The sequence below is a fragment of the Mustela nigripes genome, chromosome 1 (genome assembly GCF_022355385.1).
Source record: "Mustela nigripes isolate SB6536 chromosome 1, MUSNIG.SB6536, whole genome shotgun sequence".
NCBI classification, from domain to species: Eukaryota; Metazoa; Chordata; class Mammalia; order Carnivora; family Mustelidae; genus Mustela; species Mustela nigripes.
The window spans coordinates 114973737-115001404 of NC_081557.1; the positions used below are offsets into that span (position 1 = coordinate 114973737).

The 27668-nt window shown below is 37.9% G+C and overlaps 1 protein-coding gene across 1 annotated transcript in view; it reads left to right on the forward strand.

Moving 5' to 3' along the window:
- The window catches only part of GALNTL6 (polypeptide N-acetylgalactosaminyltransferase like 6), a 1234451-nt gene that overhangs the window by 1138669 nt on the left and 68114 nt on the right, over window positions 1–27668 (forward strand). Inside the window, exon 9 of the mRNA XM_059393223.1 lies at window positions 3528–3635. Coding sequence (XP_059249206.1) covers window positions 3528–3635 — 108 coding nt within the window. The remainder of the gene's footprint in view (window positions 1–3527; window positions 3636–27668) is intronic.

A 27668-nucleotide genomic window follows, 5' to 3' on the forward strand; every position in this document is an offset into this window, starting at 1 on the left:
GGCTCAGGTCATGATCCCAGCGTCCTGGGATCCAGCCCCACATCAGGCTCTCTGTTCAGCAGGGAGCCTGCTTCCTCCTCTCTCTCTGCCTGCTCTCTGTCTACTTGTGATCTCTGTCTGTCAAATAAATAAATAAAATCTTTAAAAAAAAAAAAGGCAAGCATTCAATTATCCAGTCAATTTGAACTACATTATGAAAAAAATGCTCTGTGCTCATTCATGAGTAAAATAATATTGCTTTAAAATATTTATGTTGTCAAAGGAAGACACAGTATTTGTAAATTTAAAACATTTCTCCAAGAATTAGATTCTTAAGCATGACAATGCCACAGTTTTGGTTTATTTTTTAAGAAATTATCAAACGATCCCACCAGGAAATGTCTTTTAAAAATGTAAGCCACACCCTTCAAAACAGGTAAAGAATTTGATAAATGCCACAACAGCTGCACTTTCCTAAAGAACCATGTTGTCACACTGTCACCTAAACATATCTACCTGGCATGTCGGGATATGCATGCTTCTACTGAAATGGACGTTGTTATTGGGAGACTGAACAAAACAAAGAAGTGTTTGGTAATGTCCATAGTATAGAAGCAAAAAAACAACTTTACTTAAGCCATAAACAGTGGATCTGAAATCGTATCAAATCAATACAAGACAGGCACCAAGGTTACATTGTAGGAGGAGTAGGTGCAAGTGGGAAATATTATGGTGTCCAGTTTTGAATAATACAATGTCCCACATATATTATCTTAGAATCACTGAATTTCAACATTTACAAGGACTTTTTAACTTATAGAATGGTAGCCATTTTCCCTATTTTATTGAAATATAGCTAGCTGTGCTACAGTTGCTTTTGCAAGAAAGACCATATGACCTGAAAAGCCCAAGGTATTTACTCTGACATTTACAGACAAAGTTTGCTGACTATAGATAGTATATTGATTAAACATATGGGCACTGAAGTTAGACTACTAGGATTCAAATCTCCATTCTGTAAGTGGTCAGTTATATGGCTTTGGACAGGTTACACAGCCTTTGGACTCTCACTTCCCAACCTCCATAATTGGGGGAAATATAAAGTCTGTCATTAAATTGTGAAAATTAAATGAAAAAGGATATAGTACACCCTCATAAATGCTAAATCTTATTGGTAGAAATACCTTCAAATAGCAGCTAGGTCAACTATCCACTCAAAAGTTTTATACTTGTCTCCAAAGTGTCATCTACTACAGATTTTAGCACAACTAGTGATGCAGGAAGCCCATTTTATCTTTAATTATTCTGTTAGAAAGTTCTTCTTCCACTGAGTTGAAATCTGTCTTTTTATAGCTCTATCCTATTAATCCCATCTCCTTGAGGTTCTACAGAACCTCTCTTCCAAATACTAGGATCTTCAAATATTTAAAAAGGGTTTCTCTAAATATTCTCAAAACTTCATATCTCTAGTTCTTTTTGTTACTTCTTCTAAAACACGGTATGCATCCCTTTCTCACTTTGGTCATTCTTTTTAGAAGGGAATATAAAGTATTTACCCAGGAATTGGCATAAGACTTCAGACCGATAGATTCAGACCTTTACTCCTCAAACACTCCATATTATGCTGGTCATGTGTGTTTTATACTACATAGTCTTTTTCCACCCCACCCTGTTCTGGAAAATATTTTTAGACACAAAGACCTTATGTTTACCGTTTTTACGTTTAATCTAATACAGCTCCAGTCTCTCAAGGTCTTTCCAGATGTTGGTATTATTGTTTAGAACATTCACTGCCCCCATCAGCTTCAATCACCTACACAGACTTCTGATGTCTTGATTCAAAAGATCAATAAGTTTCCCATTAAGTTGAAATTAATACCAGGAGTAGTCCTGAACTTATTTAGAGCAACTAATATTATTTTAGTAATCAAATTGCCTTCCCCTTGGATTTCTATCACCCTAATCACTATTTATTTACTGGTCTCATTTGGGGTGTCATTCATCTTACTGAAAGAAGTTGGAAGCAAATGTAAATTAACACAGAAATATCTTTCTTTCTCTCTTTCATTATTATAATTTCAAACAAGCTGTATATCTGTATTAGTCAGGGCTCTCCAGAGAAACAACCAGCAGAATATGTACATATTAAGAGAGAGAGATTTGTATTAAGGAACTGGTTCACGTGATTGAGGAGGCTTGGTAAGTCCAAAATGCAGGGAAGGCCGGCAGACAGATCCAGGGAGAGCTCAGTTCAAGTCCACCAGCAACTGGCTGGCAGAATTCCTGCTTGCTAGGGGGGAGTCAGTCTTTGTTCCAGTAAGGTCTTCAACTGATTGGTTGGGGCTCACCCACAATACAGAGGACGTAATTTTTACTCAAAGTCCAATTTACATGTTAACCTCATCCAAAGAAAAAAACACCTCCAGGGTGCCTGGGTGGCTCAGTGGGTTAAGCCGCTGCGTTCGGCTCAGGTCATGATCTCAGGGTCCTGGGATCGAGGCCCGCATCGGGCTCTCTGCTCAGCAGGGAGCCTGCTTCCCTCTCTCCCTCTCTCTGCCTGCCTCTCCATCTACTTGTGATTTCTCTCTGACAAATAAATAAATAAAATCTTTAAAAAAAAAAAAAACACCTCCATAGAAACATCCAGAACAATGTTTGACCAAATATCTAAACACCATAGTGTAGTCAAGTGAAATATAAACTAACCATTTTGGTATCTAACTCTTTTTAAACTTTTTCTTAAATTGAAAATAGCTAAAAATCTAGTGCATAGGATGCCTAGATTTTGTTTCCATAATTTTTCCTTTGATAGCTATGTACTCTGTTATATAAAACCATGATTAAGTCTGTGTCTAAGTGGATAGTCATGATAAAAAATAACCAATTAATTTTTGTTACCATATACAAATACCGCATTTTAACATATACCTTGAATTTAATATTTCTTGAGTCCACATCAATAATGAATTTTTGTCTGTACCTAAGAAAATATTAAGGGTAGGAGAAATTAGAAAGTGACAATGATTTTTCAGGGGATCTCTAGTCAAGGTTTCCGAATCTAGATGTCACTTAAAATATGGATATGTCAGCGTTCCTTAACTCATTCACCTATTTTTAAAATTCCATTTTTTATATTTTAAATTTTTAAATTGACACTTAAATTCCAATGCTACTTCTACAAATGATTTCACAAGATTGTCAAAACAAATAGCTATATAAATAATAAGAAGATATCTAAGCATTAAATGTCACTGCAATGCAGTATTTGTGAACAAATTATACTAGAATAAAAAATGCCAATGTGCTGTCTATGGAAATTAGACTTTACTGAACTAGTATTTTGGGTCTATACTGTTATGAATCTAGGTTTTGAAAAATGTGAGGGTTCTTTTTCTTGATTAACCTTTTATGATAAATAGAAATTATTAATTTAGAGACTTCAAAGGATTCTAAAAAATTTTTATGAACCTTACTAATAATTCCTCTTTTTTTCTTAATCTGAAGTGTACTGTTCTCTTTTGTTATACTTTTAAATTTCCTCTCTTTAGGTTTGGATGTGTGGAGGAGAGATGTTTGATGTCCCATGTTCTAGAGTTGGTCATATCTACAGGAAGTACGTTCCCTATAAAGTCCCTTCCGGGACCAGCCTGGCAAGAGTGAGTAACGGGATCAGAATAAGATGGGCTTGATATGGCTTCCTGTAGGCAGACTAAGCAGCTTCATACATGGTATAATTGGTGACAGACGGAGAAGCACCGTCGGACAGAAAAAATTGGCACTCCATTTGAGAGGCTTTAGTATATAAACTGTTTCTGTGTTCCTCAGAGTTTTTCCATTCTTTAGGGAAGTATTAATTATTAGTGTGTAACAAGAATTACTGTTTACAATTGTTTCAAAGCATTTTCTCATACATTATATTTAATCTTTACCTATACCTTCTGAGATTGATATTCTTATCCTTATTTTATGGATGAAAACTGGGGCTTGCCAAGGTGTCCTGTCTATGCTCAAATGAATGATAAATGGCAGAAGAGGGGTTTAAGCCCAGGTCTTCAGAATGGATGTCCAGTACTCCCCCTTCTCCCTTTCATGGAGTATAATAGGATATATAAAAAGACAGATGGAGAAAGGCATATATACAAGACTGGGAGAAGTGGTTGTCCAAATTCCGGCTTCTCATTTGCATCTCATTTGCAACTAGAGCCAGCTCTGCCTAAAATTTCACCCCATTCTCAAAATCCCAAATTTGGCCAGTTGCAAGATGTTTTTTCAGATACTGTTTCAAATAAAATCTTTTTCACAGGCTAAATGAAAGGATTTTTTTTTCTTCTGCATTTTAGAATGTTTTCATACGTCTTTGGGAGAAAGTCACAATACCTTCTTGAAATAATCCTGATAATTTCTGTGTGTTCCATGTGATTGTCTCTAGAGCTGGGTCAGTTGTATTCACTGCAGTATGTACCTGCCACTGCACAGTTGCAAAATCTGGGGGAAAAGGTGGTTTTGCCACGTCCCTTCGCTCAGGGTTCTCCTAGGAATCTAATCTTGAATTATTCATTTCTGTTCTTTTACTAGTAAGGCTGCACCATATAACTATTTGAATCTTTTATATAAAGCTCAATAAGTTCACAAGCTTCTTTAAAATATAAAGTAGTTCATCGGGTTCCATTAGAATATCAATCCCACAAAAGCAGAGGGTTTCTCTGTTTTTTTTGCTACCACCTTCCCAACACCTAGAACAAGGCTTGGGAAGCACTCAACAAGTATTTGTTGAAAGGATTAATTAATCAGGAAAAATTAAGGCTAGAAAATGCTACAGGTTTTCCTTACTAAAAGTTGAGTATTTCAGGGAAGTATAAAAAATATTTCATTTCTAGTGAGTCTTTTTGGGGGAGGATTCTTTCTTACTCCCTTTCTGAGATTGTCAATACTATCCACTTCCATAATCTTTTTTATAACAGCTGGAGTTAATAGTCATGAAGTTACCTCACATACACCTTGAAGGGAAATAGTCGTATTATTATGCCCTCTTCAAAAGATTAATAGCATATTCCATTGAGTAGCTGTAAAAATATGCTCTTTGAAATAAAATCACAAAATCATAAAGCAACTAAAGAGCCACATCTTGGGCAAGGACATATTATTTAATTTTGTCATAAGACTAAACGCACATGAATCTCCAAGTGCATTCAAGAAAACAGCAAGAATTCACTGAAAGGTCCAGTTTTGAGCACATATCACAAATCAGCCATGTGGATATCATAAATCACAGCATGTTAAACTACCCCAAAGATAATGCTATTGTCTCTTGTCACTTACTTCCCAAAAACCCACTCAGCTGTGCCCAGTTTGTGCCCAATCATTCATTTGCCGGACGGATGGAGTGTTCACTTGGTTTGTAGTCAAAATGAGTGTGTATGAACTGGAGGGGAAGTTGTGCTGCTCCAGAGGGTATATTTTCAAAAAAATAAAACCGTTCATATATTTTCAAGAAGTAAATTAAATACTTTTTCAAGGACTGTCAAATATAGGAAAACTAGGGCTGGCACATAAAATTCCCAGCCAAAAGGGAATGCTCATTCACATGGGGGGAAAAAAAAAAAGCCCGTAATTCTGAATTTTAATCTTTACCACTTAAATTTTACTTGAGGGCTCATTTTTAGTTTTTTTTTTTTTTCTCAACTGCTAGAGCAATCAGAAAGTCATAAAAATTGAAGCTCCACTGTCAGTCTAAGGAATGTTTTATGATATTTTAAATAAAAAATATATTAAAATGAAAAACAATTCTGATTTTTGGGGGAGAGACTCAACTCCCTGCTACCCCCATGTCGTTACTAAATCATCAAAAATGATGAGACTGTAAAGGTGCTTCAGATGCAGGGCTATGTCTATTCAATAGGTAGTTAATCTCTCCAGCCTCATCAGGAAATGTAGAAGATGGAGATTTTTAATTCCAAAGGTTTGTTTTCTTATTTTACAAACTCACTTAATTTTTCAAAAATTTGCACCTTTTGTTTAGGTAACTATATAAACTGAGGATTCTAGCCAACTTCCCAACACACACACACACACACACACACACACACACACACACAATTGTGTGAATAACCTGCCGTCCTCTAAACAGAGCACGAGTGCATATTATAGAAACAAATTCAAATAACTACTACCTTCCATTTACCTAGCATTACAGTCTGGTTGCAAGAGACAGATAGCCATATATGAAACCATCAGAGGACACTACAAGGACAAGTAATTGTTCAAATGTATTGTAAAGATATGTATAGGTAGAGGGAGGAGGAGGGGGGAGGGGTGCCATAGCTGTTGAACTGAAAGAGGACCTTCAGGGATACTCAGTTAAATGAACAAATTTTATAGAATAACAGCTCCCAAACTCAGGACCAGTGACCCAGAGCCAGGTCCTAGACCAGTTTTTACCCAGCCTCAGCGAACTGAGAAAAATAAGAATCACAAAGATACATATACTCAATTTAAAAATATCTTTCTAGGGGCGCCTGGGTGGCTCAGTGGGTTAAAGCCTCTGCCTTCAGCTCAGGTCGTGACTTCAGGGTCCTGGGATGGAGCCCTGCATCGGGCTCTCTGCTCGCCAGGGAGCCTGCTTCTCTCTCTCTCTATGCCTGCCTCTCTGCCTTCTTGTGATCTCCATCTGTCAAATAAATAAATAGAATCTTTAAAAAAAAAAATCTTTCTAAGCAGGAATTAGAAACTTTTTTTCTTTTTCATGACGGAATGAATACAAGATAGATTATTATTAATGCCTTTATTTGGCAAAAATAAAAATTAGCATCCCTCTGTCAGTTCCCATAAAATGCAAAAATCCAGGATACAGAGATTTACAATTCACCTTCCTCTTGGAATCAGAGTATTCACTCATCATGAATCAAATTAGATATTTTGCCGAGTCGGCATCCTGTCCAATGTTTGTTTGTACACTGGGCATTGTTGTGGTATCTTTTCACCAGGAAAAAACTGCCAGTCCCTGAGGGATGCTAATCCCTATTGTCACAGGGAGACTGGACAGTCCCCATGGCTATAGTGATAATTGTCCCTTCCTGGAGATGACACTGTCCTCATCACAGAACAGTGAGCAGCTACTCAGTGAAAGGCCACCCGCGCCTCCGCACAGTGGAAGTGGCCAAGTGGCCAGTGGGTGGAAGACTCCAAGGAGACTTCATTCTGATGGGTCATGAGTTGAACCACGCACTCTGCTGAAGGAGCAGCCATATTGGCACCTCCCAGACCTCTCTGTGAGTGCTGGTATGTTTGGGGACAGTCAAAACCACTGGACCTGAGATCAGTGGCTCTGTGAGCAGAACATGACAAAGAGGCAGAGCCATCACCCCATGGATAAACATACATTCTATAGCACAAGGGTCATCCCACAGAGGTAACTTTACCCAAAGGAGTATCCCCAGGAGGATCCCAAGCCAGTGAAGGGCAGCCCTGCAGACCGTGAGGGGGGCTGTCATGGTGGTTCACACAGCTGTCCTCCCTAGTTCCAAAGGAGGACGGCCTGGGACACAAAATTGGAAGCGACCTTCACTCTAAGTTTGCAATGGATGTGACAGAATGCAAATCAAGGGATGGTATACTTCTGTGGCTTGCCACTGGTGTAGTATTAGTAATACTTTCTTTTCTAAAATTTTATCTTGCATTTTATGGCAACCATCATCCAAGTTGCAAGATAAAGCTATAAAACAAAAGAATTCAAACCCCATAACAATCTGATTGCACAGGATGGCCTAGAGAACTTGAAAAGGTAACTCACATTAGAAGGGATAAGGTTAAAGGTCAAGTGAGCAGAGCTGGGAAGGTGAATTGAGACCTGTCTGCCCAAGGCTTAACCCTTACAGGGAGGCTTAGAGTTAACAGGGGCAGCTGGAGCAGAAGGGCAGGGGCTCCAGCCTGAGCTCCCAGCTGCAGGAAGAAGCAGGCACAGACAGTGAGAAAGGATTCTCTTTGGGACCAATGGAGCTAAACTGGGAATGTACATTGGACACAGACTATGGAAAACCCCATGGGCAGGGCAGGGTGCATTTTTCTTATAGATTGTAGGGAGGTACTCATAGTTTTTGAGCACGAAATGCCAGGATAAAAATAAAAGGGGTAGAAACAAGTCAACCAACAAGTAAATATTAAGTGGCAGAAAGTCTAAAGAAAATAACTTTTGAATGTAGGAAACATTTGTAAAGAAAATTCCCTAAAAAGTCTTCATTGATTTGCCGCACTGTGCAGTGAGAGAGAGGCCAAATGTTGCTATGAGGTTTTCTTCAATGCTTCGAAGGAAAAATCATATCAGTACAAAAATGGGGATGCAAGGAAGGGGAAGGGGGAAAAATGCTCAAATTGGTTTTAGATAAAGAGGGTGAGAAGCAACCGCCTTACACGAGTTCAGGGAGAGCCAGATCTGGGGAGACTTGCACAGATTGCTCATCTAGAATTCTGAGAGCCCACAAAAATCAGATTTTCTATATCAATAAATGTTCATTTCTGAAAGAAAAAAAAAAGTATACCATGCCAGGCACTATGCTAGATCCTGGAAGCATAAATGATGAACAAGATAAACAAAAACTTTAACTTTTTTTTTAAGATTTTATGTATTTATTTGAGAGAGAAAGAGAGAGAGAGTGTGTGTGTGTGCTCACAAGCAGGAGCGTGGGGGGTGGGAAGGGCCAGAAGAAGAGGGAGAAGGGGACTCCCTGCTGAGCAGGGAGCCCGAAATCATGACCTGAATCTAAGGCAGACACTTAATTGACTGAGTCCCCCAAACCCCCCCAAACTTTTCCTTCTCATAACTAGTGGCCTTGATAATGACAGTCAGGTGGCGTCCACACAGTCCAGCAATCTATACATATCAATCCGAATACCATGAGGGTGAGCAAAGAGTTAAATAAATGTAAATAAACTCTCTGTGGTATGAGATCTGTATCTTATATACTTATTTTAAACTATTTTGTGGAAATTATAATGTTATCATTGTGATTATGATTTTAGAGAAGAGGAGGTATATCTCATATACCACACGTAGCAAATGTTATTTGTTTTTGGTTTTTTTTTTTAACCAATGTTTTTCACCTTAAATATTTATTTAGGGTTTCTTGGCAGAATGCAATGAGCTTTGAGGATGTCCTATGGTTATTATACTTTATGGGCATGGGTATTAAACCTGAGGTCTGAGGGCAAATGGTGGTTTTTGCCTCTGTCAGCTATGAAGTGACCTCTTCCCCTATTTCCCAAGTTGTCATTCCTCTGGTGTCATATCCCTGGAGACATCTGCTTCTGCAGACTCCATAGATCCTCTCAGACCGTTGAAAGTGGTCAGGGTGGAGGGAGGTACAGAGGAAGAGGAATGGGGGAAGAGAGTTTCGGTGTCAAAGCCAGACCACCCCAAGTCGATTAGTAAGTGCCCTCTCGTGCTTCACCCTGGCGCCGGCTATCCCGGTCTGAAGGAGCCGAGATGGAAGAACAGAAGCTCTGACGTGTGCAGCCCTCCCTCATTTATGTCAGAATAGATCAGTCGAGGAAAAGCTTTAGCAAGACCAAAATGACTACTTTGATATCAGAAAATAAAATCACCAACAAGGCTATAAAGTACAGTGACGAATGGGGAAATCTGCTCCCAGAAACTGACCTTTCTCCCTTTGATGATTGCAAATCAGTTTACTCTCATGAAACTGCTCAGCAAATAGGAACTATAGCATGACAACCTTAGCCATCAATGGCAGGCAGCCCCTCTTCCTGCTGCTCTAAGAACTGTAGAGTTCACATGCATCATCTGAAACAATCATTGATTTCAGGGACGTGGTGGACTCTCATGGGCTTTCTCCCAAAAAGCAGGAAAATGATGAATTCTTCCCAAAAGACTCGACTTGCACAAATGGCTAGGACTTCTGTGCAGAAGCAATTCCTCTGAAAACAGTAACTACCTCTAATTCTTCCTTACAATATAACAAAAAAGGCAGTAAGATACTGGTACTTAGGGCCAGAGCTTAAAATGATTCACATACTGCAATCATGTGTTTGCTTCTCTCCCCTTCTACGCCACATTTCAGAATATAATACCCTCTTTTTAGATGTGGCTCTTTATTTAAATATTTAAATATTATTTCATTATTCTTCATGTGAGTCTCCCTAAAGAAAACAACCATAAGTTTATTATGTGTTAATCATGATTCAGTAAATCATTAAGATACAATGAGTCCATTGCATGTTATGAGGATAAGAGTCATCCCTAGAGTCTCAACAGAGGCTCAGGCTGGAGAAATTTTTCAGTAAATATTTCCCAATTGCCTACTGTGGAGAGGCATAGAGCTTGCTTCATGTCCTAAGCCAATAGCATTGGGCCATCCCTTTGTAATGGAATGTCACATCACCCAAGGACATCGCCTCACCCTGGAGATAAGTTTCTGGCACATAGCACTAGTGTAACACTCATACTCACCCTTTAACGATAGCCCTTGTTTGAACACTGGACATTTTATGCTTGTTTTGCATAAAAGGAAAACAAGACAAAGTAAAACTACTCTATGTGCCAAGGACCTAGAGAGAGGAGTTGGGAAAATATGAAACATAAACTTATTTCCCACTGCTGAACCCTCACTTGTTCCCTTAACTCCTAAACTAGTGCTATCAGAATTTTTTTTAAGTATCCACATGTTTTTGTCTGTTTAACAAATAACAACAGAATCACACATTGTCCTTAAAATTTTTTAAAAATAACAGATGTAAAACATGGAATTTGCATACCAAACATAGAGACACTGAACAGAAAGTATCATGAGAACAACATGTGAGGTGGAAAAAAAAAAAACCCATTATTTCAAAACTCGGAACTTTTCCACAAAGCTTCTCAAAACGAAATTCTGGGGGCTCCTGGTTGGCTCACTGGGTTAAAGCCTCTGCCTTTAGCTCAGGTCATGATCCCAGTGTCCTGGGATAGAGCCCCACATTGGGCTCTCTGCTCAGTGGGGAGCCTGCTTGCTCCTCTCTCTCTCTCTCTCTGCCTGCCTCTCTGCCTACATGTGATATCTGTCTGTCAAACAGATAAATAAAATCTTAAAAAAAAAAAAAAAAGAAAGAAAGAAAGAAAGAAAAAAATTCTGGTTTGATTTTCTTCTATTCATTTGCTCTATGTATCCCCCCCAGCCCAAACTCCTAGAGATGCTATCATCTTCCCAACATTAACGCATTCTGCTCAGTTTCACTGTTTTAAGTATTCCTCAGGGCTTTCCCAAGTTTAGCTCAGCTATGACTTGGGAATCAAGTAGCTAATACTTTCTAATGTGCAAAACGGGGCTTAGCATTGAGACAAGCAATCTCTAAGCCACGTAAGGACAAAATTCAGCATTTCTTGAGCTATCTAATGAGGCCCAATATTCCCCATGTGTGTTTTGGAAGCCTATTGGAAGACGCTTTTTGGCGGGATAGTGGGGGAGAGGTGTGAGTGGAATGTAAGGATCTCAGGACCCTGAGATCATGACCTGAGCTACCCAGGTGCCCCAAGCCTACTGGAAGATTTTATAAGATAAATATAACATTTAATGGGGATCCTAGGCATCTACATGACAGTTAGCCCTCATGATTAATCATACTCTTACGTTGTCATTCTTAACAAAATTAAAATGGGAATGATTTTCTCTTTCCTATGGTATCTTTTCCAGTCTGCTTTTGGCTACTTCTTGCCGTACCTAAAGCACTTGATGTAGCTAGTTAGCATTTATACAGCTTCCTTCTTTCAAAGCACTTGAGAAACTACATGGTGAGCCCATTTGTGGGCTAGGGGGAATTATAATTGCATTTTTATCATTATCCCCATTAGAACCGAACATTTTCCTGCATTCACAACTCCACTGGAGCCTCAGAAAGGAGGAAGCTTGCTTAGATAAAATAGGCCCCTGCTGCTACAAAATTAAGCTACTGAAATTTAAGCGAATTTAAATATTTTAGCATGTCAAAATCTTAATACCCAAAAATGCAACTCTTGCAAGAGGAAGCCTGGCTGGCTGCTTTATGACTCCACCTTTTGGGACCCCAACAGGATGATGAAGCCACAGGAGCACCTGAATGGGAAACACTCATTTTGTGGAATTAGCTTCTTAACATAAGATGTGTAAAACCACAGTGACACTGTGCTTGAGGCCTGTAGTATTTAATTTCCGATCTGATCACCCTTGGTTCTAAGGGTTTATTAGTTTATGGTGAGAATTCCATTTCCAGGGCTATAATGTACATGGTGTTCATAGTCAGTATTATTATAATGCATATTTGAAAGTTGCCAACAGGGTAAATTTTAAGAGTTCTCATCACAAGGGAAAAAATTGTAACTTTGTATGTGAATGGCAATAACTAGACTTAGTATGGTTATTGCTTTCCAGTGTATACAAATATTGAATCATTATGTTATACACTTGAAGCTAGTATGTTACATGTCAATTTTACACACACATACACACACACACACACACACACACACACACAGAATTCCATTTCCAACTTCAGTTCCAGCCCAAGTATATCTCTTTTTGGTGTTACATTCGAAGTAAAGAAAATAGTTCCATTTGATATTCTATAGACTGAGAAATGGTCAAAACCAATTGGCAGCTTTGTGGTGCCTGGATGCTTTGAGTATTCTAATTCTGAAAAGAGCTTATAAAATTAAAATTCACAATTACCTAAACTTAGAACAGATATGAATTCCAACCTAAGAACCCTACTTGAGCTATTTAAAACATATAGATTTGGGGGGCCTATTTTGACAGTATGAAAAATGAAACAAGTTGTATTAATAACAAGTGGAATGAATACTGTAGCAGCATTTAATTTAACCAGTTTGCTTGTGGTAGATATTCCCTATTATGGGACAAAACACTTGATACTCTCTTCAGTCAACAGTTAGAAGTGCTAGTAGGATTTATTTTTAAGAAAATAGTAATTGTGGGGTGCCTGGGTAGCTCAGCAGATGGACCGTCAGTCTCTCCATTTCAGCTCAGGTCATGATCTCAGGGTCCTGGGATCAAGCCCTGCATCAGGTTTGTACTCAGCAGGGAGTCTGTTTGAGATTCTTTTTCTCCCTCTGCTCCTCTCCCTGCTATCTCCCTCTCTTTCAAAAATAAATAATAATAATAATAGTAATAATAATAAAGAAATAGTGCTTGTATCAATAATTTTCTACAAATAAGACTATACTGCCTCTTACACTCAAGTTGTGAGCGTGAGACGCCATTGGCTTGAATGCCAGAAATGAACACCCTTCAGATTGTCCCCCTGGTGTCTCTAGACCTCCCCAAAAGGCTTCCTCTCATGTGGCTTACATATCTGTTTGTGAGATGCAGTACCCACTCTGCCTCACCTGTGACTCGCTTCTTTGTGTTCCCATTTGCCTATTTCTTGCCTGGGAAGCCAAAGGAGAAGGCACACCATCTCCACCATTCAGAAGAAGAGCATCAACTCCTAGCTCATGGTGCTGTCTCTGGAGAAACCAACACTTCAGTTCTCAACTTGCCAGAACTTCTTTGGGTCCCGGGTAGACTCAGTATGGTTGTCTTTCACTGTGGGCCAGCTAAATGATACAGAAACCATACTTTCACTTTTGTTCTATCATTCCACATTTTGCTTCTGAGGCAAGGTCATAAGGGCATCGCATCTTCCACCTTGATCTCTCGGATCACTTGATTTGGGAGAAGCCAGCCACCACATTGTGATGGCACTCAAGCAGTCTGTAGAGAGGCCCATAGGGAGGAAAACTGAGTCCTCTTACCAAGAGCCAGCACCACTTTATCAAACATGTAAGCCTCCTTGGAAGAAAATCTTCCGGCCCCATTCAAGGCTTAAGATAACTGCTTCCTTAGCCAAAATCTTACTGAAACTAATGAAAATCCAAGCCAGATTGCCCAGCTAATCCTCTCCCAGTTTCCTGACCCACAGAAACTAGAAAAGATTTTTTAAATTGTTTATTATTAAGCCACTCCTTTGGAGGGTAATTTGTTATATATTGCTAAATAACTAATACAGTTCTTTCTGTTTAACAGTTCTTCAGCAGCAGCAATCAGTCCAGCTTGAAGGTACATGATTACCTCAGGTGGCCCACTTGAAGCTTAAACATTAGGCAAGGTTATGCCTCAAGGATACTATCAACAGGCATCAACAGAGTGAAAAGGCAAACTCCCTGAATGGCAGAAAATATTTGCAAATCATATATCTGATAGAGTATTAATATCCAGAATATTTAAAGAATTTCTACAACTCAACAACAACAAACAAACAAACAACCTGATTCAAGAATGGGCAAAGGGGGGGCACCTCGGTGGTTCAGCTGTTAAGCATCTGCCTTGGGCTGAGGTCATGATCCCAGGGTCCTGAGATGGAGGCTGCCATCAGGCTCCCTGCTTGGTGGGAAGCCTTCTTCTCCCTCTCCCACTCTCCCTGCTTGTGTTCCCTCTCTCACTATGTGTCTCTGTCAAATAAATTAAAACTTAAAAAAAAAAAATGGGCAAAAGACTTGAATAGACGTGTCTCTGAAGAAGATATACAAATGGCCAGTAGCATGTGAAAGCTACATAACATCTTAGGAATCATTAGGGAAAATACAAAACAAACCCACAATGAGATACCACTTCACATCCATTTAGATGACTACCATTGGGGGGGGGGGGGCAATGAATGTTGGAAAAGGTATATAAAAATTAGGATTCTTGTACATGGCAGAAATGTTTAATGTTGCAGCCATGGTGGAAAACAGTTTGGAGGTTCCTCAAAAAATCAAAAATATAATTACCATATGATCCAGTGATTCCACTTCTGAGTAATACACAAAAGAATTGAAAGCAAAAACTCAAACAGATATTTGTACACACATATTCACAGTAGTGATCAAAATATAAAAGCAACCCAATATTTGCTTAACAATAAATGGACAAGCAAAATGTGGTGTGTGTGTGTGTGTGTGTGTGTATATATACATATACATATATGTATATATACATATTATATACATATGTATATATACACACAATGGATTTTTATTCAGCCATAAAAAAGAAGAAAATTCCGACATATATTACAGAATGGTTGAATCTTGAAGACATATGCTAAGTGAAATATGCCAGTCACAGAATAATAAATACTGCATGATTCCCCTTATATGAAATATTTTAAATAGTCAAATTCGTATGAAATAGAAAATAGAATGGTTGCTAGAGACTGAGGAAAGAGGAAATGCGGAGTTAATGTTTAAGAGGTTTAGAGTTTCAGTTTAGGAAGATGATAAAAATTATGGAAATGGATGATGGCAGTAGTTGTACAACATGTAAATGTTTTTTGCTTTTGGGGAGAAATTAATGTATTTCATTTGCTTGTAAAAATACTCATCAGAAGTAACTAGAACATTCACTTAAACTGTATTTCACATAATTTATGCTAAAGAGTGAGGATTTTTTCCATGCCTTGGCAAATTGCAATATTCCTTCTTTAAGTTTGGGTCACTTTCCAATATTTAATCCTTTATGCTTTCAGTGCTATGAAATATCTACCATAGTTCCTGCGACGTGAAGTTTTTGATGGTATCACTTTCTCTGGAACTCCTTATTCTCTCCATCACAAGTATTTCCCTCACTTGTGACAAGAAATACGCTCTTGCTGAATTCCTTGGCTTTACATCTAGAGTCTCTCAAATGACATCAGTGTTAACGTTTCCATGGCCGGTCATTTCTCCTAGAAATTCTATTTGAATTTCACCCTCAGCATTATCCCTTTTTGTTTTTATGCCACTCTTTCATCTTTGTTAGACAAACCTCTCATTGTGATTATCCATTTTTGTAAAATGTCATGTCATGTTTATCTGTAGGAAACAAGGATGAGAGAGAACTATGTTTCCAGCTATGTGTGAACTGAATAGCAGATGTGCAATGATCAATCACCAACAGACTTTGAAAGAAGTGACGTAATTGGTCATTGACCATAAATCGCATTTATTATATATGTAGTGATTTGTGGTTTGAAGAGCTAACAGCAACATGTGTTCTTCATACAATTACTCACAGTTAACATACCATGGCAACTGAAATCTGAGCAGTGTTGTTGGGAGCATGTGCATGTTTTTAGTGCCATCAAACTGCACATTTCGTAGTGGTCAAAAGGCAAATTTTATGTTGCATATATTTTACCACAATAAAAAAAAGTATGGGGCTAATAATACATTATATGTTAATAATAAAAAATAAAATTTAATTTAAAAAAAGTAAACAAGATGATTCTAAAACAAGATAAATTCTAATTTATCTAGAAATGCAAGAATAAGTATATTCTTATATACTTGATAAAGAACAAAGTTGGAGGACTTATATTACCTGACTTCAAGACATTAAAAAATTACAGTAATCATGACAGTAGTATTACAACAAAAGGATAAATGAAAGAAAATAGAGTTGAAATAGATTCTTGCATCTGGTCAAACATTTCTAGAAAAAAAACAAAGAGGAATAATTGTGAGGTGGGGCAGATGCGCTACTCTAGGCACTTACACCTAGAAGCCGAGATTCATAAATTGGACTCCATTGAAACTAAGTTCTCCTGCTCTTTAAAAGGCACTATAAGGAGAATTAAAAGACAAGCTACAGACTGGGAGAAAATATTTACAAACCACATGTCTTTGTAATACAGTTTGAAATCAGGGAGCATGATACTTTCAGCATTGTTCTTCTTTCTTAACATTGCTTTGGGTATTCAGAATTTCTTTTGTGGTTTCATACAGACTTTAGAATTGTTTGTTCTATTTCTATGAAAAATGTCATTGGAATTTCGATAGGGATTACATTGAATATATATATTTCTTTGGAGAGTATGGATAATTTAACAATATTCATTCTTCCAACCCATGAGTACTAGTGTACCTTTCCATTTACTTGTGTCTTCTTCAGTTTCTTTCATTAATGTCTTGTGGTTGTCAACATACAGATTTTTCAACTCCTTGTTAAATTTATTCCCAGTATTTTATTCTTTTCAATTCCATTGTAAATGGGACTGTTTTCTTAACTTCTCTTTCTGCCAGATTGTATTTGTCATAGAAATGCAATATATTTTTGTGTATTCATTTGTACCCTGAGGCTTTATTAAATTCATTTATTGATTTGAACAGTTTTTTGATGACATCTATATAGTTTTCTATATATAATATCATGTCTTTAGCAAAAGTTTTACTTCTTCCTTTCCAATCTGAATGTCTTTATTTATTTTTCTTGCTTAATTGGTCTGGCTAGTATTTCCAATACTGTGTTGCATAAAAGTGGCAAGAGTTGGCATCCTTGCTTTGTTCCTGATCTTAGAAGAAAAGTTTTCAGTTTTTGACCACTGACTATGATATTAGCTGTGGGTTTATTATATATGGCCTTTATTATGTTGAGGTATGTTTCTCTATATCAACTTTGTTCAGAGTTTTTATCATAGATGAATGTTGGATTTTGTCAAATGCCTTTTCTGCATCTATTGAGGTGATCATATAATTTTTAGCTTTCATTTTCTTAATGTGGTGTATCATGTTGACTGATTTGTGAATGTTGAACCATCCTTGCATCCCTGGATTAATTCCAATTAATCATGGTGTATGATTGCTTTAATGTATTGTCAAATTCAGTTTACTATTTTCTTGAGGATTTTTGCATCTATGTTCATCAGAGATATTGGCATCCTTGTAACACCGTTGTCTGGTTTTGGTATCAGCCTTATACTAGCCTCATAAAATGAATTTGGAAGAGTTTCTGCCACTTCTATTTTTTTGAAGTGTTTGAGGATTGGTATTAATTCTTCTCTGAATAGAGTTCACCAGTGAAGCTATCTTAACCTGTACTTTTTTGGGAGGGGTTGGATTTGTTTTGTTTTGTTATTTATTTATTTATTTATTTATTTGACAGACAGAGAGATCACAAGTAGGCAGACAGGTATGTGGGGCGGGAAGCAGGCTCCCTGTCCAGCAGGGAGTCTGATGAGGGGCTTGATCCCAGGATCCCAGGATCATAACCTGAGCCAAAGGCAGAGGCTTTAACCCACTGAGCCACCCAGGCGCGCCTTTGGGAGGTTTTTGATTACTGGCTGAAACTCCTTACTAATAATCAATCTGTTCAGATTTTCTATTTCATCATGATTCAGTCTTGGTAGGTTGTATTCATCTATCCATTCCTTCTAGGATGTCCAATTTGTTGGCCAATTATTGCGCATAGTAATCTCTTATGATCCTTTGTATTTATGTGTTATCAGTTGTAATGTCTCTTTATTTCTGATTTTATTCATTAGAGTCCTCTTTTTTTTTTTTCTTGGTGTGTCTAGATAAAGGTTTGTCAATTTTATTTACCTTTTCAAAGAAGCAGCTCTTAGCTTCATTGATCTTTCCACTATCATTTTAGTTTCTATTTCATTTATATTGCTCTAGATTTTACTATTCCTTTCCTTCCACTAACTTTGAACTTTGTTTTTCTTTTTCTAGTTCCTTGGGATATAGAATTGGGTTGTTTATTTGAGACTTTTCTTGTTCCTTCAGGAAGGCATTTATTGTCATTAATCTACCTTTTAGAACTGCTTTTGTTGCATCCCATAAATTTTGGTATGTTACATTTCTAATTTTGTCTATCCCAAGACTTTTTTTCTCTCTTTTTTTTTAAGATTTTTATTTATTTATTTGATAGACAGAGAGATCACAAGTAGGCAGAGAGGCAGGCAGAGAGAGAGGGGGAAGCAGGCTCCCCGCTGAGCAGAGAGCCCCATGTGGGGCTCGATCCCAGGACCCTGAGATCATGACCCGAGCTAAAGTCAGAGGCTTAAACCACTGAGCCACCCAGGCGCCCCTTTTTTTCTTTTTTGACTTCTTTTTGACCCATTAGTTGTTCAGTAGCACACTGTTTAGTCATCAAATATTTGCAAATTTTCCAGTTTTCATTATATAATTAATTTTTAGCTTTTTACCACTGTGGTCAGAGAATGTGCTTAATATTATTTCAAGCCTCTCAATTTATTAAGACTTGTTTTGTGGCTTAACATATGATCTATCTCAGAACTTGTTCCTTATACACTTGAAAATATATATTTTGCTACTTTTGGATGGGATGTTCTATAAATATCTAGTAAGTCTATCAAAGATGTCATTTAAGGCTGATGTTTCTTCATTAATTTCCTATCTGAGTTATCTATCTGTTGATGTAAGTGAAGTATTAAAGTCCTCTACTATTATTGTATTGCTATCTATTTCTCCCTTTAGGTCTGTTAATATTACTTTATTTATTTAGGTGCTTTTATATTGGATGCATAAATATTTACAAATGTTATATTCTCTTGTTGGACTGACCCCTTTATCATGACATAATACCATTCTTTGTCTCATATTACAGTTATTGTAACAAAACAAAATGTTTTGTCCAATGTAAGTATAATCAGCTTTCTTTTAATTTTCATGTCCATGGAATATCTTTTTCCATCTCTTCACTTTTAGTCTGTATGTGTCCTATATCTAAAGTCAGGCTCTTGTAGGCAGCACAGGGATGGGTACTTTTGTTTTGTTGGTTTTTGTTTGTTTGTTTGTTTGTTTGTTTTTTAATCTATTCAGCCACTCTATGTTTTTTGACTGAAGAATTTAGTCTATTTACATTAGTTATTAATGTAACTATTGATAGGTATGTACTTATTACATACTTATGTAATTAGTTATTTATAGGTATGTACTTATGACCATTCTGTTAATTGTTTTTTGACTATTTTTGTATTTCCTCTCTGTTCCTTTCTTCTTCTCCTGCTCTCTTCCTTTGTGGGTTTGATGACTTTCTTTAGTAGCACGTTTATATTCCTTTCTCTTTGCCTTTCCTGCACTTACTATAGGTTTTGTTTTGTGGCTACTGTTATGCCCCGATAATGGGTCCGTGATTAAAGGAGCGAGACTGCTAAAAAGCAAAGGTCAAGCAAAGCTTTATTTCTCGCGCCAAGCATCAAGAATCTAACCGAACGTTCAGGACGCACCTCTTACAAGAGAGGGAGACCCTTCTCTGTTTCACAGACTAGCTTTTAAGGGCAAAGGCCATGCAGTCGGGCCTGGCCATGCACAGGTAGCCAATGAGATTGTAACACACACAGGAAATTCCACAGTGATGCTAGGTGACCAACTGAATTACAATTTACCCTAGTAGACATTTGAACCAGCCTATCACATTAGGATTGGAGTCAAAAAGGCTCCCAAAGGGTGGGGGCCCATACTCCTTGGTAGCTAGGGAGATAGTATGCAACCCTGCACTGATCGGATGTCTCCACGTGGCCTGACCTACCCCTGTATCTGGGCTTTGTTACCTGGAGCTGGTTTCTGGGTCTTGTATTTAAGTAAATTCCCTGGTGGAAGAGGAGCAGGGACAGTTTAACTTTAATGAAAGCCTCTTGCTAAATAGGTCCTTACAGCTAACCTGAGGCTTACATATAACAACTTCTATCTATAATAGTCTATTTTAAGTTGATAAACCTTAAGTTTGATCCTGCTCTAAAACTCAACATTTTTACTCTCCCCCACCATACTTTATCTTTTTAGTATCACATTTTACATCTTTTTGTCTTGTATATCCCTTAGCTAATTCTTATAATCATAGTTATCTTTACTACTCTTTTTTTTTAACCTTCATACTATCTTTGTAACTGAGTAACCCATTACTTTTACTATATACCTACCTTTCTAGTGACATTTATGCTTCCATATGTGTTCTTGTCACTAAAGAATGCCTTTTCTTTTCAGTATAAAGAATTCCCTTTAAGATTTCTGTAAGGCCAGTTTAGTGGTGATAAACTTCTTCAGCTTTTGCTTGTCTATAAACTCCTTACCTCTCCTTCAATTCTGAGTGATGTTTTGCCAGATAAAGTATTCTGGGCTGGAAGTATTTTTTCTTTTAGCACTTAAAATATATCAAGCCATTCCCTCTGGCCTGTAAAGTTTCTGTTGAGAGATGGAAATGAAAATTCAAAGAAATGTATACACCCTCATGTTAATTTCAGCATTATTTAAAATAGCTAAGATATGGAAGTAACTTACGTGTCCATTGATGTATGATTGTGGTATAAATATACAATGGAATGTCATTCAGCCCTAAAAAAAGAATAAGCTTGCCATTTGCAACAACATAGATGGTCCTCAAAGACATTATGCTAAGTAAAATAATCAGATAGAGAAAGATAAATACATGATCTCCTTTACATGTGATATTAAAAAGAAAATAAAAGCTCATAGATACAGAGAGCAGATAGATTGCCAGAGGTAAGGGAGGAATGGCAAACTTTTTTTTTTTTAGTTTAAATAAATTTTTATCACATTTCTAATGAAAATCTTGTATCCAGAGTATATAAAGAACTTTCAGAATTCAATAATAAGAACACACATCAAAAAAAAAAAAAAACTATTTTTTAGATGGGCAAAAGATTTAAATAGTTCACCAAATAAGATATACAGATGATCAATAAGTGCATGAAAAGATGCTTCACATTATTAGGCATTAAGGAACTATAAATTAAAACTATACTTTTTTAATGGCAAAAATAAAAAGAGTGACCATGCTGAGTGCTGAAGTTATGGGTTTTTTTTTTTTTTAAGATTTTATTTATTTATTCGACATAGAGAGATCACAAGTAGGCAGAGAGGTAGGCAGAGAGAGAGAGAAGAGGATGCAGGCTTTCCACCAAGGATAGAGCCCGATGCGGGGCTCAATCCCAGGACCCTGGGATCATGACCTAAGCCAAAGGCAGAGGCTTTAACCCTCTGAGCCACCCCGGTGCCCCCCTGAAGTTATGGTTTAACTGGAATACTCACACAATACTAATGGGAATGGAAAAGGGAACAACCACTTTGGAAAATAGTTTAGCAGTTTCATTAAAAGTTAGACTACTTAACATATGCCCAGACACACTTCAAAATATTTACCTAGTAGAAATTAAACCAATATCCATACAAACACTGTTCATAGTAGCCTTATTGTAACATCCCCAAACCAGAAAGACCCAAATGTCCATCAATAGGTAAATGGAGAAATGAATTGTAGCATAACTACATACTACAATATAATAAAAAGAAATTCATGCAGCTACATGGATGAACTTAACAATTATGCTTAGTTTAAAAAGCCAGACAAAAGTGCATACTTTATTATTCTATTTGTTTAAAATTCTTGAAAATATAATTAATTAATTAATTAATCAATCTAGAAAATACAAACTAAATTATGGGAACAAAAAATAGATCAGTGTACAACACCAAGAGTGAGTTCTACGGTTCACCACCCAAAACTGTGGGCTTTGGGTGATGGTATGTCAATATGGGGTCATCTATTGTCATAAATGAACCACTCAGTTGGGAGATGTTGATAATGGGAGAAGCTATGAATTTGTGGGGGCAGGGACTAAATGGGAAGTCTCTGTAGCTACCACTAATTTTGCTTGATCTTAGAGTTGCTCTAAAAAAATAGAAAAAATTTAGGTCTTAATAATTAGGGAAAAAATAGATCTGTGGTTGCCTGGCAATGATGGTAGAGGTGCCTAAGAAAGGAAACAGAGAGAGGTATATGGAAACATTTGCAGGTGATGTATATGTTCCTTATCTCGATTGTGACGGTGGTTTCACCAGTATAGACATAGATCAAAATGGGTCAGATTGAACACTTTAAACATCAGCAGTTTATTGTATATCAGTTTTTCCTCAGTAAAGCTGTTTTATAGGCTTACATGCATTTTCTAGTAAGATATGTTGCTAAATAATTTGCAGAGCTATTCTTCGTTTGTCCTCCATCTAAAGGCTACATTAAATGTTATCGGAAACACTACCATAAAGATCTAAAATATCCGGTCAAAAGACAGAACAGAGATATAGTTAAATTATGTCAAAAAGCTCAGAGCAGGTAACCAGTTGCAAACAGCTCACATCGCCTTGGGGAAGAAGAGAGGAAACTGCCTGTCAGAGAAACCTCCCTTTTTAGTACTGGGTTAGCCACCCTCTCCTTACGCTGAAGGATTCCCACTGACTTCAAAGAAGTCTTTAGATCAGAGAGAAAGCAGTGCTAGGCTGAATAATTGTAGTGAGGTTGAGGCTCTCTTAAAGGGATTCTCTTTTGAGCTGTATCCTTGATGACCTGATCACTTTATCAATGATAAGAGGGCTTTAGGGTGGGACTCTCTTAAGCATCAAAGAGGAGGAAAGAAATGCATTTAAATCGAGGCAGAATTTTCTGAAGTCCTGGGATAGTGAGTGACTGAGACAACTAAGAAACTGGCTTGGCTTTGCTAGCTCCCAGCCATTGCTGGCAGAAAAGCACCAAAAAAAAAAAAAAAAGGTGAAGAAAGAGAAATCTATTATAAACCCATCATAATACAATAGCTTAATATTGACCCAAGCACAGCGTGCGGGCTGGGGTCAGGCGGGTGCCCATGTAAGGATCGCTTTTTGCACAAAGAAATGGAGGCACACCAGGAGGTGAGGGGGCCCAGACAGTACACCCATGGCACAGCCTCGTGGCCAGACCATCCACCGCCAAATAATCTGCTGAGAATCTGAATAGGGATTGTATTTTTAGGATCATTAAACAGCAGGGTCTAAAATGTTGCTGGCAAGAAGAAATAATTAGTGGAGAGATTTCTGCAGTGTCATGAATCAGCAGGTATAATGGAACTATCTATTTTCTTCATGTCGCACAATAAAAATGGTCAGTCAGAGGCAGAAATCTGTTCTTATAAGCTGAGCTAGAACATGATTTAATGTCCCTGGTAAAACACCAATTCAAAGACCTTATGAGTGTTAGAATTATGAAAAGATTTAGTGTCAGACAGTGCAAAGAAAACGAGCCTTGAATTCTAAAGATTGCTAATATAAGGCTGAGTGTGTTAAGTGTGTGAATAAATATTTGGGCAACCCCGAGAAAGGAGCGATTAATCCCCGTTTGGGTTGAACGGAGGAGCGTGTGATAACACGCAGGAAAGCACTGAGGTCGACCTAAAAAGAGAGAATGTTATCAATGTCTTGTACGGAGAAGGTGCTCAGAATGACAGTTTTTATATCGTTTATCACTCAGGAATTAGGAAGGTCTGCAGCTTTTAAAAATAGAGAACTAGAGACATCTTCATTTGCTTTCTGCACGGAAAAAGGAATGTATTCTTCAGCTCCAGTAGCCCTCCTTCTCAAACTGTTACATGACTTTCACACTGGATGGAAAACCAGCAGGTGAAAACCTCTTGGACTGACCTGGAGTAGGATTGGGCCCTCTCCCTCAGTCTCCCTTGCCCCCCACTCCGAGCCTGGCTGGACCCAGCCCAGATGTGAAGAGACAGAAGGCCTCCACCTACTTATTTGCAGATTAAGGTTAACAGTAAGCCCTAAATTGTCCGTCCTGGCCATGCTGAGCCCTCACCTCCCGCTTCCAATTAGCACTGCTGTTATCTTAAACGATGTAGCTGCTTCCCTGCTTGCTTCCCAGATAGAGCACCAGCGGGATCCCACCTGTTAGAAACAGAAAAGCAGTGGGATTAAGAAGCGTATTTAGATCAACTGTGTGTTATGGCAGGCTTCTCTGCAGAGAGCCTGAAACTTCTCTGGAATGATTTCCAGAGAAGCAAAACATTCACTATGTATTGGCAATAGCATGAAGATATGCCAGATTCTTAAAAAATATATAAATATATATATTATATATATAAATATATATAATATATACATATATATGCGAGATTCTGGATATACAGTCACTTAATGAATTTAAAAAACCATCACGGAGCATATATTACACACATATTATATATATCAGCAGTAAGGTTGCCAGATTTGGCAAATAAAAAAATACAGGACACCCACTTAAATTTGAATTTCAGATAAATAACTTTGTTAGTATAATTATGGCCCCTGTGTTAAAAGATACACTGAAGCATATTAAAAATTTTAAAGGTTTATTTGAGCAAAAGTCTGTTTGAATTGGGACGTGTCAAACTGGAAGTGATTAAGGGCAAAGATGAACACAGAGAAAAATACAAAAGCAAAGAAAGGAAATAATTTGAATGGCTATAGCTTAGAGCCTAGTTGTCTATTTGTGACTGGTTGTGCCTAGTGTTTTGATTTCATAATCTTGAGACCTTTACAAGCTTGGATTTTGGTTTGCATAGGTAAACCACCATAACATTAGGAGCACCTCAAGTCTAGTGGCCTCCTTGTTTAATTTAATTTAATTCAATTCAATTCAACTTAACACATGTAATATTGATAATGCAAGCATTATCAATTGCACTCATATTTTTAAGTTATTTGTTATTTAACTGAAATTCAAATTTAACTACATGTCCCACACTTTATCTGGCATCTCTACTTGGGGAGAATAAGAAGAGTTTCTTAATGGGTGAGTTCAGACAAATAAGGAGAAGAAGGACATTGAAGCAGGTGAAACCATATGGGAAAAGCCAGGAAATAACTGCATTTTTTAAGTGGCAATGAACAAAGCAGATCCCATAAGCAGAGGTCTCTTGAAGGAGAATAAAATTCAAGAGGACTGTTAGGGACCCTCTGGAGAATGTCTTGAACAGTGGGCCACCCTTCTACAACAAAATGGTGAGGAGTAACTCAAGAGTCAGCTGTCAAACTTCTTTTAGGGGAATCATCTTTGCCCAGTAAAACACCTGGAAAGGACATTGTGGCTATGGAATGATAGGCTTCAGGGTTTGGCCAGGGTAAGCACAAACAGACAAAGAGAAAGCGGATTCACTCTGCATGAAAAGGGAGAAGAAATGAAGACATTCTGGTGCAGTCCTACTGAGGAGCCTTAAGGGGAAATTTTGAGGACAGCAGGATGATAGGGGGTCAAAAGACAGAAGAAATTTTGGCAAGGAGAAATTCTCTATAACAGCCAAAGAATATGAAGGAAGTCAAATATCCCACCCATGTTATCGGCTGTGCCTTGTCACCTGAAGATCTGCCACAGCCCTCGAATCTGCCGTCACAATCCATACCTTAGTAATCTACCTGGGGAGTGTTGGAGAGGTGAGGAGAAGCACACAAGCTCCCTGCTCAGGGCTCTGCAAAACAGAGAAGAGAAAGCAAGCCTGAGGCAAGCCCCCAGTAGGAAAGAAAGGTCCCCCAACAGGAAACCAGAGCGAAGGATGAATGTGTGAACACCAAGCCCTGGGAATCCACACAGATCTTGAGGAAGAAAAGAATGTGTGTAATTTGTCTTGAAGCAATTCTATTTAAGTCTCAAATAACAGGAATCCCAGCTAACACCGGGCTCCGTGGGTACGAGACAACCTTGATAGACCCAACTTCAGATACTTTGGGAGTCCATGATTGCACATATAGATCTGCCAGGGTCCATTCTTTATTCCTTCTTTTGTCTTGATAACTATTTTTTGGACCTTTCGCATCTTCACCAGTGTTCATTTAACCAATCCTAGGGAGAGATGGGCCAACTCAGAATGATTGATTTTTCTCTTTGTTCCCATCTCTACAAAAGATGAAATTGGATGTCTCAACTGCACGATCATGTGTACACAGCTGAGAATGCTTCTGTGAGAGGGCTGTTTCTGTGAGAGGGATGTGTGTATGTAGGCTCCTATAGAGATATCACAAGGAACTTAAATGTGTATAGAATTATTTCATTTCCTGGAATGAGTGAATTTATTCTTCAATCTATAAAAGGCCAATAAAACTTTTGCAACTGCTTGTAATATTTCTCAGCTGCAGTTCCAATGTTTTCCCCAAAACCATGTGCTGATTATGGTGGCAAGTGAGCACAGAGTATTGTTACTTCCAGAATAATGACTTCAGAATGATATTATCTGGCCAGTCACCTGCACTGTTTGGGAGTGAGGACTATTCCTTAACTATAATAATCGACTCTTTAGATAAAAAGTTTCCTCCTGGTAGGAAATTCAATTCAGAGAACAGAGTATCTATAATGGAGGATGTCTAATGAGTCATTGGGAACATTAGAGAATGGGCAAGATGTTGTATTTATGTTTAAATGTTTATGTAATGCTCATTGCTAGGGGGAAACTAGCTATTACAGTTTTTGCAATTATCGTGCTGTTTTTCTTTTCCCATCTCCTGGAAAGCTACAAAAAAGGATGATTTGACATTATCCCTGGAATACATTCATGATCCTGCTGCTTCCTTTAGAGTGTTTGGGAAATCAGCAAACCTAACCTGCAACCGAGTTTATTTCAATTTAAACGGGACATGATAACACAAAAGCTACCAGGCTGGTTAGCCATCCTGGTTAGCTTCCCTAAAGTTGCTGACAATTTACCAGCGTGTTGTCTCCTACCCCATTTACTTACTGATGATGCTTATCCTGGCTAACATTTATCATGACACCTCGAGTCATTTCCAATTGAATGCATCTGAGCTGATCATCTGAGTTCCTCTTTGAATTTTATAATAACTCTATTTCTATTTCAAAAATCCAAAGCAGGGCACCTGGGTGGCTCAGTTGGTTAAGCGACTGCCTTCGGCTCGGGTCGTGGTCCCAGAGTCCTGGGATCAAGTCCTGTATTGGGCTCCCAGCTCCCTGGGGAGTCTGCTTCTCTCTGACCTTCTTCCCTCTCACACACACTCTCTCTCTCTCAAATAGGTAAATAAAGTCTTAAATAAGAAAGAAAGAAAGAAAGAAAGAAAGAAAGAAAGAAAGAAAGAAAGAAAG